The sequence below is a fragment of the Dryobates pubescens genome, chromosome Z (genome assembly GCF_014839835.1).
Source record: "Dryobates pubescens isolate bDryPub1 chromosome Z, bDryPub1.pri, whole genome shotgun sequence".
Taxonomy (NCBI): Eukaryota; Metazoa; Chordata; class Aves; order Piciformes; family Picidae; genus Dryobates; species Dryobates pubescens.
Genome location: NC_071657.1, coordinates 85,480,334 through 85,498,517, shown reverse-complemented (window position 1 = coordinate 85,498,517; position 18,184 = coordinate 85,480,334). Strand labels below are relative to the sequence as shown.

Here is an 18,184-nt window from a genome sequence, read left to right as displayed (position 1 = left end):
CTTGTAATGAGAATGAAACTCAATTGGTGTTCAAAGCAAACACAGGACAAGTTAACCTTGAATGTCTCTGGTACTTACTGATCATTCGGAGGGGATTTCAGGAAAAAACACTACCTGGCTAACAGCTAAAGACACCACACTGCAGGAGAGGGGACACAAAAAAGTCATAGAATCATTGCAGTTGGAAAAGGCCTTTAAGATCATAAAGCCCAGCCTAACTCTGCCACATCCCTTTGCTCTACACCTCTATGGCTTTTAAACACCTCTCCCTGGGCAGCCTATTCCAGTATTTGAGCAACTTTTAAGTGAAAAAGTTGCTTCTAATATCCAGTCTAAACCTCTCCTGGTGCATCTCAAGGCCATTTCCTCTTGTTCCTGGGAAGAAGCGACCAACACCCACCTCAGTACAGCCTCCTTTCAGGTAGTTACAGAAAGTGAAAGGTCTCCCCTCAACCTCCTTTCCTCCAGGCCAAACAACCCCAGCTCCCTCAGCCATTCCTCACAGATCCCTCACCAGATTTGTCACCCTTCTGTGAAACACTCCAGCCCTTCTTGTACTGAGGGCCCCAAAACTGAACACAGTATTTGAGTGCAGCCTCACCAGTACCAGGTACAGGGGCACAATCACTTCTCTGCTCCTGCTGGTCACACTATTCCTGATGCAGGCCAGAATGCTGTTGGCCTCCTTGGCCACCTGAGCACACTGCTGGCTCATGTTCAGCCAGCTGTCAACCAACAACCCTTTTTTTGCTGGGCAGCTTCCAGCTCCTCTGACCCAAGCCTGCAGTATTGCCTGGGGTTGTTGTGGCCCAAGTGTGGCACCCAACACTTAGCCTTGTTAAACCTCATACAACTGGCCTCAGCCCATTAATTCAGCCTGTCAAGTTTCCTTTGCAGAGCCTGCCTACCCTCAGGCAGAACAAGACTCCCTCCCATCTTAATGTCATCTCCAAAATTACTGAGGGCACACTCAATCCCTTCCTCCAGATCCCTGAACAAGATATTAAAGAGAAGTGCCCCCAAACCTAAGCCCAGCTGAACACACTTGTGACTGGCCCCCAACGAGATTTAACTCCATTCATCACCACTCTTCAGTGAGGACTTTCTAAAAGGCATTGGTGTGCTCACCATTGCCTAGCAAAACCTATACCTTGTCAACCTGTCCCTGGCAGCTCTCTCTGCTTCCCTGGCATTTCCTTACCAAAGTAAAATCTCAGGAAGCTCCCTGTACCCAAGATCTGTCTCCCTGCTGCTGGGTGGGCTGTTTATGAAGCAGCTGCTCTCCAGTGACTGGACAGCAAACAGAAGGCAGGATCATGCACAGTCACTCCCATTGGACCTGGTTACTCAAAAATGTTCTTTTCCACTAGTTGTGTCTTGGAAGAGTCTGAAAAGCTTAAGTGTAGAATAATATGGACTGGGAAAGGCTAGAACATGAGATGATTTATGAGCATGAAATCCTGTGGACAGGATGGAAGGCTCTGGATTGTTAGCTCAGGACACAGCACTCCAGTATCTTGAGACAGCTTGGTGAGCCTGGTTCTCACTAGATTCAAGCCCTAAGAGCCCCAAAGTCTTAAATTCCCTTCCAAACCTCTCCCAACCAAGGTGTTAGTCTTGGGCAGATAGCATGCATTTGAGGTCACCCTTGTTGAGATTCACAGTTACCTGACATTTTGGGTAGGGTTCCACCTCTCAGATGGTAGCTCTCCACTTTGTGGGTCATCTACAGGTGGATGAAGAATTGAAATACATACATCGCCGTTCTGCAAGACAGAAATGACAATTGAGAACACCCTAGGTATAGGTCTGATGACTCAGCTCCACCCTCTGCCAGTGTTCTGAGTAGTTAAACCTTGTTGATTTGAACACTCCACATGCCAATGACAATACACCAGAACTAGGAATGGTTTTCAGCTCTTCCTGGGTCTATTCTGTGTGCTCAGAAGTTTCCTTTGCTAAGCAGACTTAGTCTGCAAATTGGTACAAACCAGTCTCAAGTCAAGAGGTTTAAAGAATGCAGCAAAGCAAGCAGACCCAGTAACAAAGTCAAATACAACTAACTCGATATCCAGACAGCATGTACTGTCACAGTGATAGAAATGGGCTTTAGCCACAGAAGATCCAAAGAAAGGTAGAAAGGTAATAAGCCCGTTTTGTTTCTAGTGTAGCTGAGTTAGCCACAGGAATCAAAGGGTTCAGAGCTCTGCATTAGCTCAGGTATCAAAGCAGTGCATCTCCTGAGACACAGGGAGGTTGAACAGTGCTCCCCTAGGACACAGGTGTTTGAAATATCAGGTGAAAAAACAAAAGACACTGTTTGATGACTTCACTGAAAATCCCTTCCAGCATGCAAGAGGAAGAATATTCTGGAAGCCATATCCACACATAATCCTCACATTTTTTTTTGCTCACCAGCATTATAGCCTGAACTCAGATTTAAAGCTCCATAATGCCTACCATTTAGAAACACTTTAAAAAGCCTGTAAAACCAATTCTCCATCAGCAACTGCACTCTCACACAATTGCTTTGCTGAAGTGCTGTAGCAGTACTTACCAGGGCTGATATTCCCCACTGAAGCTGACTCTGGGGACTCATGGAGGCCCAGTTCTTTACTGCAGCATGGAGTGAAGGTGCAGATGGGACCTGAGACCACTTGGCAAATGCTGGCTGCTCCAGGCCCTGCTGGCTTGCTGCCTGTTGCAGCCTACTGCTGGGATGACTTTAAAGTTCCTAGAGACACCTTCAGATCACACAGCCTTAGCTAACAGGCAGCACTCATGCTGTCACCTTGATCCAAAAAGAACGAGAGAGAACTGCAGACCAGTTCTGCTCAACATTGCAGGCTGGCAGCTCACCACGCACCTGGTCTTAGCTGTGTCCTAAAGACCCTCCAATGCTGCTCAAGCACAGGAGCCAGAGCACAAAGCAATGCTCACAGTGATAGCATCTGTGCCTTTGAGCTCCAGCCAGTGATCACAGATTCAGATGGCAGCAGTTCACCTGAAGAGCCTCCCAAACATTTCAACTCACCTTGATTGGCAAAGACATTTGTTCCATTGGCACCCAAGGTCCTCCTTCAACACTGGAGGCTTGTGATTGGTATGCAGACTTCATTGCCTCACTAACCCTGCCAGGTATGCTCATCTTGCAAGCCCTTAACTCCGAAGCAAGTTTTTGTCAAGACGACACAGCCACAGCCCGAGGCAGCGGAACAGCCAAGCGTGCACTTAGGCTGCTGGAGCCCTTTGTCACAACAAGACAGTTTCCTTTTCAGGACTTCAACAGGCTTGTTCAATCTAGAATTATTTTTTAGTATACATATTTATTCTATGTATTCTATGTATAGAATACACCAGGTTGGAAGAGACCTTCAAGATCATTGCGTCCAACCCATCAACCAATCCAACACCGCCCAAACAACTAACCCACGGCACCAAGCACCCCATCAAGTCTCCTCCTGAAAACCTCCAGTGATGGCGACTCCACCACCTCCCCAGGCAGCCCATTCCAATGTGCAATCACTCTCTCTGTATAGAACTTTTTCCTAACATCCAGCCTAAACCTCCCCTGGCGCAGCCTGAGACTGTGTCCTCTTGTTCTGGTACTGCTTGCCTGGGAGAAGAGACCAACATCCATCTGTCTACAACTTCCCTTCAGGTAGTTGTAGACAGCAATAAGGTCACCCCTGAGTCTCCTCTTCTCCAGGCTAAGCAACCCCAGCTCCCTCAGCCTCTCCTTGTAGGGCTTGTGTTCCAAACCCCTCACCAACTTTGTTGCCCTTCTCTGGACATGTTCCAGCAAGTCAACATCCTTCCTAAACTGAGGGGCCCAGAACTGGACACAGTACTCGAGGTGCGGCCTAACCAGTGCAGTGTACAGGGGCAGAATGACCTCCCTGCTCCTGCTGGCCACACTGTTCCTGATGCAGGCCAGGATGCCATTGGCCCTCTTAGCTGCCTGGGCACACTGCTGCCTCTTGTTCAGTCTACTGTCACAGTATCACAGTATAACTAAGGTTGAAAGAGACCCCAAGGATCATCAAGTCCAACCTGTCTCCACAGACCTCATGACTAGACCATGGCACCAAGTGCCACGTCCAATCCCCTCTTGAACACCTCCAGGGATGGTGACTCCTCCACCTCCCTGGGCAGCCCATTCCAATGACGAATGACTCGCTCAGTGAAGAACTTTTTCCTCACTTCGAGTCTAAACCTCCCCTGGCACAGCTTGAGACTGTGTCCCCTTGTTCTGGTGCTGGTTGCCTGGGAGAAGAAACCAACCCCCACCTGGCTACAACCTCCCTTCAGGTAGTTGTAGAGGGCAATGAGGTCACCCCGGAGCCTCCTCTTCTGCAGGCTAAACAATCCCAGCTCCCTCAGCCTCTCCTCACAGGGCTGTGCTCAAGGCCTCTCCCAAGCCTTGTTGCCCTTCTCTGGACACGTTCAAGTGCCTCAATGTTCTTCTTAAACTGAGGGGCCCAGAACTGGACACAGGACTCAAGGTGTGGCCTAACCAATGCAGAGTACAGGGGCACAATGACCTCCCTGCTCCTGCTGGCCACACTATTCCTAATGCAGGCCAGGATGCCATTGGCCCTCTTGGCCACCTGGGCACACTGCTGGCTCCTGTTCAGGCAGCTGTCAATCAGCACCCCCAGGTCCCTTTCTGTATGGCAGCTCTCCAGCCACTCTGACCCCAGCCTGTAGCTCTGCATGGGGTTGCCGTGGCCAAAGTGCAGCACCTGGCACTTGGACTTGTTCAATGCCATCCCATTGGACTCTGCCCATCTGTCCAGTCGGTCGAGGTCCCTCTGCAGAGCCTTTCTACCCTCTAACTGACCAACATCTGCTCCTAAATGTCTCCTTCTTCTAAAGGTGCTGCACTTCCATGTACAGCCAAGGACCAGAAGGTGTAAGGTAAGAGACTCCATCTGGTTGGGAATTCCTGCCCTTGGGTTCCAAGGGAAGTTCTCTGGGTGCAGCAGGGTCTGTTGGGTGCACTAAGATATGACAACTCTCCTGACAATAGTTAAAAGGCCATTTGATGCGACAGGGATCTCGTGCAGCTGGAAGCCCCATGGGGTAAAAGGCCTGTTCCCACCATCCACACATGGACCACCAGTGTAACTTGTACCTTCCAACCAGCTGTCTGTAGCTGTGAAGCAGCAACTGCTTTTGTTTTCCAGGAGTGAGATTTCACACTGTGGTTTCATTCAGCTGATGGATGCTGTCTGGCTCTGGCCAGCCTGATCTAGTGTGAGGTGTCCCTGCCCACCACCTGCCCTGTTGACCAGCACCCCCAGGTCTCTCTCAGCCTGACTGCTCTCCAGCCACTCTGACCCCAGCCTGTAGCTCTGCATGGGGTTGCTGTGGCCAATGTGCAGAACCCGGCACTTGGATGTGTTCAATCTCATGCCGTTGGACTCTGCCCATCTGCCCAGCCTGTCGAGGTCCCTCTGCAGAGCCTCTCTACCCTCCAGCAGATCAACTCCTGCCCCCAGTTTGGTGTCGTCAGCAAATTTACTGATGATGGACTCGATGCCCTCGTCCAGATCATCAATAAAGATGTTAAAGAGCATGGGGCCCAGTACTGATCCCTGGGGCACACCACTAGTGACTGGCTGCCAGCTGGATGTGGCACCATTCACCACCACTCTCTGGGCTCGGCCCTCCAGCCAGTTCCTAACCCATCTCAGTGTGCTCCCATCCAAGCCATGGGCTGACAGTTTGGCCAGGAGTTTGCTATGGGGAACGGTGTCAAAGGCCTTGCTGAAGTCCAGGTAGACTACATCCACAGGCCTCCCCAAATCCACCAGGCAGTCACCTGATCATAGAAGGAGATCAGGTTGGTCAGGCAGGACCTGCCCTTCCTAAACCCATGCTGGCTGGGCCTGATCCCTTGGCCATCCTCTAAGTGTTGTGTGACTGCACTCAGGATGACCTGTTCCATAATCTTGCCTGGCACTGAGGTCAGGCTGACAGGCCTGGAATTCCCTGGCTCATCCAACCGGCCCTTCTTGTGGATGGGTACCACGTTGGCCAGCTTCCAGTCAGCTGGGACCTCTCCAGTGAGCCAGGTCAGATGAAAAATGATGGAGAGTGTCTTGGCCAGCTCATCTGCCAGCTCTCTCAGCACCCTAGGATGGATCCCATCTGGTTCCATGGACTTGTGGGGGTCCAAGCTGCTGAGGAGAGCTCAAATCACTTGCTCATGGAACACAGGGAATCTATGCAGCTCCCTGGCTCCTTCTGCCAGCTCTGCAGGCCAGCTGTCTGGTAGACGTTCTTTCCTGCTATTAAAAATTGAGGCAAAGAAGGTGTTAAGTACCTCTGCCTTTTCCTCATCCTGTGATACAACATTTCCCTCCATGTCCACCAAGGAGTGGAGGTTGTCCCTGCCCTTCCTCTTGCTATTAATATATTTATAGAAGGACTTTTTGTTGTCCTTCACAGCAGAGGCCAGTCTAAGCTCCAAATGTGCTTTTGCCTCCTTAATTTTCTTCCTACATGACCCAGCAACATCTTTAAACATTCCATGGGTTGCCTCACCTTTCTTCCAAAGGTGATACAACCTCTTTTTTTCCCTTAATTCTATTATAAGTTCATTACACAGCCAGGCTGGCCGTCTGCCCCGGCGGCTCCTCTTCCGGCACACTGGCACAGCCTGCTCCTGAGCCTTCATCAGCTCTTTCTTGAAGCAGGTCCAGCCCTCCTGGACCCCTTTATTTTTAAGGGCTTTCTCCCAAGGAACCCTCTGAATTATTTCCTTGAGCAACCTGAAGTCTGCCCTCCGGAAGTCCAGAGTGGAGGTCTTCTTGCTGCCCCTCTTTAGCTTGCCCGAATACCGAGAATTCAATTATCTCGTGGTCGCTGGCCCCTAAACAGCCTCCGACCACCACATCACCCACCAGCCCTTCCCTGCTGGTGAAGAGGAGGTCAAGCATAGCCTTACCCCTGGTAGGCTCACGCAGCACCTGGGATAAGAAGCTGTCCTCCATGCAGTCTAAGAACCTCCTAGACTGCCTCCTCTCTGCTGTGTTGAGATCCCAGCAGATGTCAGGCAGGTTGAAGGTGCCCATGAGGACAAGGTCAGGAGATCTTGAGACAGCCTTAAGCTGCCTATAGAATGCTTCATCAACATCTTCCTCCTGGTTGGGTGGTCTATAACATACTCCATCCAGGATGTCTGCCCTGCCGGTCTTCCCTCTAATTCTTGCCCACAAGCATTCAACCCGATCGTCCCTAATCTCCAGCTCAATGGCATCTAGTGCCTCAGACGATCCCCGGTGGCTGCAGGTCCCGGTGCGGTCCCGATACGGCTTCCTGATGAAAGGACCCTCGCGTGCGGCAGCAAACCGCGTTTAAATCAGCCGGGGGTGACGCAGCGATCACGAGCCCCAGCGGCGCGAAGAGACGATTCCCGCCGACCTCGCAGCGTGTCCAGGGGATGTTCTTGGTCCCAGCGGCTCCCGCAGTCCCGATACGGCTTCCCAATGAAAGGACCCTCGCATGCGGCAGCAAACCAAGTTAAAATCAGCGGGGGGTGACGCAGCGATCACGAGCCCCAGCGGCGCGAAGAGACGATTCCCGCCGACCTTGCAGCGTGTTCAGGGGATGTTCTTGGTCCCAGCGGCTCCCGCAGTCCCAATACAGCTTCCTGATGAAAGGACCCTCGCGTGCGGCAGCAAACCACGTTTAAATCAGCCGGGGGTGACGCAGCGATCACGAGCCCCAGCGGCACAAAGAGATGATTCCCGCCGACCTTGCAGTGTGTTCAGGGGATGTTCGCGGTCCCAGTGGCTCCCACAGCCCGAACAGGAGAGAATCAGACGATCCCCAGTGGCTGCAGGTCCCGGCGCGGTCCCGATACGGCTTTGTGGTGAAAGGACCCTCGCGCGCGGCAGCATTTTAGGTAGCATTTAGTAGCATTTCAAGGTGAAGCCAGCCTTACTAACATTAGATTATGTTCACAGTTTTATTAATAATCCCCGTATCACAGTATCACCAAGGTTGGAAGAGACCTCAAAGATCATCAAGTCCAACCTGTCTCCACAGACCTCATGACTAGACCATGGCACCAAGTGCCACATCCAATCTCCTCTTGAACACCTCCAGGGACGGTGACTCCACCACCTCCCTGGACAGCACATTCCAATGGTGAACGACTCGCTCGGTGAAGAACTTTCTCCTCACCTCAAGTCTAAACTTCCCCTGGCACAGCTTGAGACTGTGTCCTCTTGTTCTGGTGCTGGTTGCCTGGGAGAAGAGACCAACCCCTTCCTGTCTACAACCACCTTTCAGGTAGTTGTAGAGAGCAATGACCCAGTTTTTCCTTTAACCATCTCCTGGGATAATGCAGTGCTTGTGACCACGGAAATGCAACCACAGCACTTGGGTGAAGTTCCTCAAACAACCAGGTCAGCAGCATGTGGACAAGCAGGTATTTGGCCATATGAAAATACAGAGGGAAGCAAAGGTAAGAGAAGTTTCCCTCTTGTAACAACCAATGTTACAGGTTTAGAAATTCAAGCAGGGCAGCACTGCATCAGTGTCCAGGAGAGTAAAGATGTCAAGGGGGCCTGATGCCACCAGCACAAGGGTTTGGGGGTCAGCACAGAAAGTTTCCCTACATATATTTTTGAAAGACAAAAGCAAGGACAATAGGGTATGCATCTGCCAGAGGGAAATGCCCTCTATTGCTATTACAAATAAGAACTCTCAGAAGAAAGAACCAGTGAACACAGTTTTACCACAATTCAACTAGACAACCCAAGTAAACTGGAGAGGCCAAAACCACAGAAGTCCCTCAGGTATTAATGCTCAGAACCAGAATATTAGACTCAACCTCTCCATCTGGTCCCCCCACCAAATTCTGTAAACTGTTGGTTTCTTTCATCTTCCTTGCACCAGGAGATTTTTTTTTCCCTGCCTCCTCTTGACAAACCTTCAAGACCTTCACTGATTTATTCTCAGTTTCTTTTGGAGTTGTCCCAATACCTCATCTTCATTGCTTAAATGTTGCTTCCAAAACACCCTGCAAGCCGCTTCAGATTCCCTCAGCTCCAAGAGCTACTGCTATGAACAAAAAGTACAAAGCTGAGTGCTTGAGTATTTGAAGAGTAACCTCAACAGATACCCATCAACTTTAGGGTTAGTTCCTTCTTCTGTCTTCAGCTGTTTCTAGAGCCAGTTTTTCATCTTTCCCACCAGGACTGGGTGAGGTCCTTTCCAAGACTCAACTTGTACATAACCATTTCTCATTCACCTCCTGCATGAAAATGTCTGGATTCAGAATCATCCACAGTATGGATCTGCAATAATCTGTTGGTCTCAAAGTTACCTTTGTTTGTGGATCAAATCCACATGTAACCAAAACAGGGCCTTCTACAGAAACACCCATCTTGGGCTACATGCGAGATTCTGTGCTGAGCCAGGTGCCTGAAGTCAGCATGTCCATGGTCTTAGGGCAATCCTCCTGCACATCCAGTAATTAAAGCTGATTACTATTCTGTTCTGCACTGATGTTTGGAGAGACTTTTGGCCATTTATTACTACACCATCAGTGAGGTTTTCACCATGATGTTTTAAGCATGGTCATTTCATGCTGGACATTTCACACCAACAACTTGTTGGAAAAGGACCTTCCAAGCCCATGGCATCAACTGAAGCCATCATTTTTTTACATCAAGGAAGAGAAGTGACACTCCTGTTTCAAAGTGAGTCCAAAGGAAGTCTGCAGAGCCTTTAATGGAAAGAACCTGTGATAAGGTGACAGAGCTGCAAACATTCTGAAAGGCCTTTAGGTCATCAAGCTATTTCACCACTACTACTGGCAGGCTGACACTTGTTTGGATATCCAAAAATTCAGCAAAGAGTTGTCTGGCCTCCATTAAAAGCCAAGTTTTGAGTCAGAACAGGCTTTCATAGCTTTCAAATACAGTTCATAAGAAATGTGGCACTTTTGAACCAATGATGGACTTGACAGCTCACAGTTTTATACTCTTGGCATGTCCTATGCATGGACTGACTTAAGGGTCACTTCAAACTGCCTAGCAGACACTGAGTGGGGGGTTATCTGTTCATTCTGGTCCCAGGGTCACCAGGCTGTACATTATTCCTCCTGAAGCTGCAGTTCTCTGCAGTGTGAGCACCTGCAGACCGTCCCCTTCCTTTGCAGGCTGACTGCTGCGGAAGACAGAATACAATCTGGTAGGATGTGCTCAAATGAAACTCTACTTGAACTGTATACAAACAACAACTAACTGCCCAAGTATCACAGCAGGGTAACACCCTACACAACCAGTCTTCATCCAGGAATCCCCTGAAACTGCCAGTGCTCATGGCATGGCATTTCAGCTAGGGCTGCCTGCTGCACTTGCTGATATGGAAAGGGCTACAGCCCTGCCTACAAGAACAACACTTCCTACAACATTTAGATTTAAACTCTTCAGCCTTGAAGCTGACATTGAATACCAATAGCTAATCATTTTAGTTATGGCTGAAGACATTTAGTACCTTCAATACTTCCAGCAGTTTAAAGAAGTACATGCCTGAGAAACTGTTTTAAGAAACACCTTACCTCATAAATGTTGGGGTGCCACATTTTGGTCAGGAATCTGAAGGTAGGTGGTGAATATGGATAGTCAATAGGAAATTTAATGTGAGCCTGGAAAAGAAAGCAAAATATTTAGTTACAAAAACAGAAGAGATCAATAAGCAAGCATTACAGTGAAAACACTGGAAACCACAATTTCAATTAAGACCATTAGAGTGTTCATTACATACACCAGTGCCCACGTGGCCCCACAGTATAACACTGAACAATTTCGTATCAGCAAAATGCTGAGTGAAGAGCAAAAAATCTGAACACCAGAACTGCCTGGGCTCATAATGCTCAGAAAACAAGCCAAAATGCATCCACTATGTCCCAGTTCAACAACAGCTATTAAACAGGGCAAAACGGGTTTGTAAAGGACCTGCTTCACATCTGCCAATGCAAACATTTTAGATTATTTTCTGCAAGGAAATGAACTGTGTTAGATATTTGCACTACTGAGATCCAAAGCGTTTTTTTCCTTTCTTGTGTGACAGTTGAACTCATCCATCCACCTGTGCAAACTGATGAACCAAATACTGATGGACTACCACAACAATAAATATTACTTTCCAGTGGTCAGGTGCCAGCTGCAGGCAAGACTGGGAGCTGAGTCAGTTGTGGGAAGACCGCAGAGATCCCAGAAGTAGATATTCACTGTGATGTCCTGCCATTCACAACAGTCAGAAAAGCCAGCCAGTGGGCAGAAGGACTGAAACTGGCCGAATTAAGTGCCAAAACCACTCTCCTTTGACAGGGCGACTCGCATGCTGCTTGCTGCACTGTGGAGTGTAAACCCTTCCCTCGGCACTGCTCAGCCCAGCAAGGAAGCCCCACCACTGGTCCAGTGTAGGAACTCCAGAAAGGAATCTTCTGGCCCCTACACCACATTCAGACTCACATGTGATGAAGAATGCAACAAGATCCCAAAAGCAAGATGTACATGAGAACAGAATCCCAGGCAGCCTCCTAACACTTACATATCTAGCCATGCTACTTGGACTACAGGTGCTGCCCTTGTTCAACAGGACAAACTATGTAAAATTTTATTCCTAGAAACAGAATCAGGCAATCAAATTTGATTACTGAACCATTAAGTACCTGGCCTGAATTTTACCTACAGATTGCCATATGCCTTTGCCTCACAAACCAAATTTTATAGGGCCAGTGTGCTGAGTAGCCCTGAAAAGGTTTTCTTTTCACATTTATGAAGCAAATTCATCAGCCCATGTGCTTTCATGTTCTGTACATGCCTGCTTGCAATACTGACTGTACGTGAGTCTGCTACAGCAGCACCAAGCCCTCACCCACAGTCCTTCGCCACAGCATGCTCACAAAAGACTGACAACCCACTTAGTCTTAAGACTGCTGGGTTTAAGGTCAGTTACATGAAAGGCACCACTCCAAGAAGAGTAAGCAAATGCCTCATTACCATACCAGTGAGTGGCTGCTGCAACAAGGACATGCCTAGCTCTGTAACACTACACCCTGCACTAGAAACAGGGCAGAAATTACCAAAGGCAAAGATTCACTTCAGCTCCCACACAGGCCTGCTGGAAATGGTCCAGAAGAGGGCCACCAAGATGATCAGAGGGCTGGAGAACCTCTCCTATGAAGACAGGCTGAATGAACTGGGGCTGTTCAGCCTGGAGAAGAGAAGGCTTGAAGAGGACCTTATAGCTACATTCCAGTATCTGTAGAGGACCTACAGTAAAGCTGGGGAAGGGCTGTTTAGGCTGGCTTGTAGTGATAGGACAAGGGCCATAGTTTTAAACTGGAGCAGGGCAGATTTCGGCTGGACATAAGGAGGAAGTTCCTTATGAGCAGTGGTGAAATACTGAACACCTTGCCCAGGGATGTGGTGAAGGGCCCATCCCTGGAAATGTTCAAGATCAGACTTGATAGGGTTCTGGGCAGTCTGATCTAGTTGGAAGTGTCCCTCCTCAGTACAGGGGGGTTAGACAACATGACCTGTGATGGTCCCTTTCAACCCAATGCAATCTGTGAAATGCCTCCATCACATAGCTGCAGGATCCTCTGGACCACTGGGGGTTTTCCCCAAAAAGCCCATGGCTGTGTTTATGTACAGTTTCATGATATCCAAGAAAAGAAGCCCAAGAACTGAGATTAAGTATGCAAAAGACAACAAAACCCAAGGCTGAGCTAGCTACAAGGTTTCTTGGCAGAACCTATGTGTCTTCCACACAGGTATAGTTTCCAGGCAAACAAACAAACAAACAAGGGCAGCACACTGCCAGTAGTAGACCACCATTATCGTGTTTATATCCCATGTGGTCACAGTGCTGAGGGCACAGGTCTCAGTTCTCTCAGTAAAAACCCTCTGCTCTCAAATTGTCTAACCCCGAGGGGTTTGTTTCAAGATCACTGCAAAGGCTGAGCCTGGCACAACAGTCTCTCTACATGCTGCAGACTCACACACAAGCTGTAGAATAGAATTTAACTAACCAGGTTGGAAAAGACCTTCAAGATCATTGAGTCCAACCTATCATCAACACTATCTGATCAACTAAACCATGGCACCAAGTGCCCCATCCAGTCTCTTCCTATACACCTCCAGTGATGGTGACTCCACCACCTCCCTGGGCAGCCCATTCCAATGGCCAGTCACTCTTTCTATGAAGAACTTCTTCCTAACATCCAGCCTAAACCTCCCCTGGTGCAGCTTGAGACTGTGTCTTCTTGTTCTGGTGCTGGCTGCCTGGAAGAAGAGACCAACCCCCACCAGGCTACAACCTCCCTTCAGGTAGTATATCCTGAAAGGGTGTTTCAAATGTCTAGGTCCTGTTTTACAGCTGCAATTCTTCAACAGAAAAGGGCTATCTGCCTGCAATAACCATTACAGAATTAAATAAAGCTCATGTTTTGCCACATGAAGGATGCTTCCTGAGCTCTGGCGCCAGAAAATGCAATGGGAATGTAGTTAGAGAAATCCTTCCATCTCATGTGCAGCAGCTGAGACCCACACTTGCCCAGACCCAGTCACATAATCTGAGAAATCAGAGCCACATAACATGCTAAACACAGGCTTATCAGCATGTTAAGATGCTATACTGAAGCATAAAGTAAAGCTTCTCTACAAACTGATTTCAGAGCTAAAAGCCACCAAAACTTGGAAAAACCCCACATTACAGGCAGGGATTTTTTCTGAACAACAACAAAAGCATCATTTTCAGGTTCCTTTGGTGAGATCATCCAGGATTTAGAAAGTGAAACTGAACACTTTTCGAGGGCACTACCAACTGCTCCCAGATAATTACTCAGCATCACTTCTGTCAGATCAATCATGAAAACCCAGTCTGCTCTCACTGAATGCTATTTGGGTTTCTGAGTGGGTGAAGCAACCCTAGAATTTCCATGATAAGCTGCAAGACTGCTTGCTGAGATGCAGCAAGCAACAGCCATAGTTACAGGCCATTTTTTTTCACTAAAAACCCAAGAGACAAGAGACTGAATTAGGCAATAACCTTATTTCTGTGAGCTCTATCTAAAAGAGGTTTTCTCCACACAATTTCACTGAGGTAAGTCAAATAAATCAGCTTCTGAACTTATTGCTGGTACGTTCAGTCAGGCTGCTAGGTACCAGAGGGTGGCAGAGTTTTAGGGCATCTCATGGTTTGCTTAGAACCAGACAAGCCAATTTACGAGACTAAAGATGAAGCTCAGTCCTCCATCTATAAGTACCCAACCATTACTGCTTCACCATATGCTTGGCTCATCTAGCTGAACTTAAACCAAATAAAAATAATCCTGTTTCAGTGTCCTGATTTCATCCACCTGCTTGCTGTGGCTCTTTGACACCACTGAATATATTCAGTACCAGGAAGGTGGAGACAGTCATCAACTCATACCCCTCTTCCCCAATATATAATTAACCATGGTCCCTAGCAAAAGAATACACTCCTCTGATGTTACACTGAACAGATCAGCCTGGCAGAATATTCAGCATGTTACAGGCATTTACAGCTCTTGCACAAGAACTTCAACCTCCAATTTACACCACACTGCATTTTAAGAATCATGCTACCACCATAGCCATTTTGTTCCATATTTTATTGTCTTGCTCCATGTATTCCCATTAGTGACTGCTTCTCAAGCTTTGTTATTTTTCTATATATTTTTATATACCTGGATAAGACAAACCCATAGCAAAATCTCAATGGGCCAGAAAAAATATAGTCCAGGCACACACCATGCTATTTGACTGAAAACACAAACCTAATGTTTCTACCTACCACTGAATTAAGTCCCAATTCAGTCACAATGAATAACTAATACAGTGAATTTTGTCTCTGGAGATCTTGCCCTGCACTCAACTTGACACTTGCCTGTTGGGATCACTTCCCTCTCAGTGGGGAGCACCTCTCAGGTTGACAAAACCTAACTCCCTGACTTTTTGGCAGCAAGAATAGAAATGGTGAATCCATCCTCTGTCGCTCTGCAGAAAGGCAACGTGGAAAAGCACGCAATTCCTGGAGAGCCACCAACACCACCACTGACCTGATTTAGGAAAATCAGGGGCATCAGGAGTTTTTATGGTGGCTGCTCAGTGCTTCTGGAAGCACCAGCTAAAGAGAATTTTTATTTTAAAACATCAAAAGCCTAATGCAAGTCTTATGAAAAAGCAGCACCAGTGTAACCAAGCATCTTTTGGAAACGGTATGTAAGATCACACACACAAGAAACATTCAACCTTTTAAGCTATTTTGTGGGGTTTTTGGGTAATCATCTGATACATTCAGACCACAGACAAGCTCCTACTGACTGTGTGCAGGTACCACCAAGGTCTTCTACAGATCACCCACACTGTCCCAGTAAGAATACAAGTACTTGGGCAGACAGCACAGGGCCAGCTCATTTTTCTTTGTAAGAGCCATAACCAGGCTCCTCAATGTGCACATCTCCACTTCCTGGAGCTGCACACCTAATGCATGCTGCTAATACACAATGCTCATTTAACATGCAGGAAAGCCAACCAGTGCAGCAGCTACAGACTTCTACTGGGTTAAGTGTTAGTATCCAATCCCACAAAACACCTTTACTGCTTCTAATACATCAAGCCTTTATACAGTTCATATAATGGATTCCCCTCTTCCACATTAAGCCTGGATTAGCACATGTGGTATTAAATATTATGTGCTGGAAAACACACTCAGTGCAGGTCATCAGTAAGTACTGGCAGCCTATTTCTCATACATCAGTGAAGCTTGAAGCACCTCAGTATCATCCCACTTCAGAACCTGTGAAGGAACACTAAAGCTAGCCAGATTACCTTGCCAACTCTTTGACAAGGTAAACATGCAGGTCCTGTATTGATAATCCAGCTCCAGATATGACAATTTAGGACATGAGTAATTTCTTATGGAAGAGCCAAGTGTGAGCCAGGTATTTCAGGCCTAGTTCTGGCGTCATTTCCCAGCAGCACCACATCAATGCTTACTGACCTCTACTGTGCTTTTCAATAACTAGGACCACATCCATGATCCAAGTTCAAAGATGAGTAGCCAGGTCAGTTAAGTCTCGTGAGGCCTAAAAACATCCCTTGCTGCTGCAGTGAGCATATGAACACCACCAACAGCAAACCTCTTAAATTCTGTTACTTGCACTGTTTCATTAGGAATTTAACTCACGAAGATCTGAAGGTGAAGAGTGAGCTAGATCTCATTAAAAGGACATAAAAACTTCCAAAGAAAGGAAATACAGGCACAAGTCAGTAAGGCAAAAATTACTTAAGACCTGAGGTTAACTTATACAGGCAGAGACTGGTTTGACAGGAGCCCATTCTGTCTCTCACTATTTTGTATCTTGTATACACTTGCTAATGTAGTTATCTGGGGCATTACCAAAAGCTGTCATTTCCAATGAAAGACTCCTTAGGTAAAAACTAGGTTTCCTTTCACCAAAACCCCTTTTATCAGTAAATGAAATATTAGCTAAGACTTAAGTCACCCCATCCAGACCAAGGCAGAAAGCCTACTTCATGATGGTCCAAGCTAGAACTATACCATTAACAGAAAATGCCTTCATCTACATTTTAGTCTTTCACCCCTTAAATCTCAGATTGGGACTAACAATAGATATGACATCATACTTGAGCCACACGATACAGAAGGGATTCATTACAGCCCTGTTAAGCTGGTTTACATCCAAGCTCCTTCAGCACCATTACTGCCTGGGCTGTGTCTCAAGGGATTCAAGTAAATAAACTGCTCTGGACAATAAAGTTAGATCAAGCAGCATCTGGAAACCAGGCCATCTTCTAATATTAGGTAAAAGAAACAAAAGGATTTTTAATCTCTTTAAATATTGCTTCCCTTGAAGAACCTAGAGTTTGTCTGTTCATTCCAGCCTTCATGAAGGTAATTGTGCCTGGCAGCTGCTACTCACCATCTAGAGACTGAGCCTGCACAAGTCAGCTGTGTTTAGGATCTCACCCAGCTAATTGTGCCACTCAATTTAAGCCATGTACCCACCACTTCAGCTCTGGCTAGGAACACCTACTGTCCTGGCTCTTGAGTCAGGGAGCATCCAGCTGCAGACAGAACAGCTGTTAACACTCTCACAAAGAGACCTTGCCAGGGACAGAAACTGGGGGACAGGATGGAAGCCAGATACGAAGTTTCCTTTGGACAGAGGCCACTTGTGCCCTTTTGAAACTCCTCCCCTCCCTGACTGCAAAACTGAGCACAGCCCCAGTAGCACAGGGCCAAGTGCCCACCTCCAGCTGACCCCAGGTCAGTACGGCAGTACTCATGGTTTCAGAGAGACCTTTTTCCTGCCTCAGCTTTATGTCCCAGGCTGATACCAGCAAAGCAAGACAATTTATAGATGTGGTTAGACTTCTGAACTCCTTAGTATAAATTCCTAAGACAGAGCCATGTTAGTGTTTTCCCCTGAACTGCAGATCAGTGCCCTCATAGCCCAGGAGCAAATTACAGGAGCACTTACCCACCTTTGGCTAACAACTGCCAGGTTAGCTTCCATTACTTTTATTGTCAGTTTGACTTTAGATGATGCTACAGAAAACACTATCTTTGCAGTAACTGCAGAAGCTGCTGCATGCAGCAAGAGATACTGAGTTGGCAACTGTGTCATTCTGAACCATCCAAGTATTTCTTCTGTGAACTGCCATTTTCACTCATCTTTTGCATTTGTGTGCCACCTCCTCACAGAAAAGAACTACCAGCAGCTATAATACCTAACAGCAAGCAGAGCTACTCAGTTCTCTTCTGCAGGGCAAGCTGCTGACCTGACAGTTCTACTGATCTTTGTCCAGAGAAGCTGAATACTGAAGCAATTTCGAATTCCCATGTGAGAAAGCTGACCTCATAGAGAGGTTTCTCTTGTTTTCTCAGGAATTCCCATACTGAAATATTACTAGACTGTCCCTCCAGAATCAGGCCTGCTTTTAAGAGGGGGGGTGGGGGTGGAATTATGACTGAATATAATCAGAAACTGCAACAAGTCAGATGTGAGGAAACTTCTGCTATTACTTAAGATCTTATGCTGAGATTGTGCTAATGCCTTCTGGTTGTTCACAGATTGTGCAGAAATTGTATGGCTTAAAAA

The 18,184-nt window shown here is 47.3% G+C and overlaps 1 protein-coding gene across 1 annotated transcript in view; it reads right to left on the bottom strand.

The window, feature by feature from the left end:
• UBE2R2 (ubiquitin conjugating enzyme E2 R2) overlaps positions 1-18,184 on the bottom strand; it is a 64,953-nt gene that overhangs the window by 6,876 nt on the left and 39,893 nt on the right. Inside the window, exons 2-3 of the mRNA XM_054178656.1 lie at positions 10,583-10,669; positions 1,669-1,766 (exon numbers count right to left, since the gene is read on the bottom strand). Coding sequence (XP_054034631.1) covers positions 1,669-1,766; positions 10,583-10,669 — 185 coding nt within the window. The remainder of the gene's footprint in view (positions 1-1,668; positions 1,767-10,582; positions 10,670-18,184) is intronic.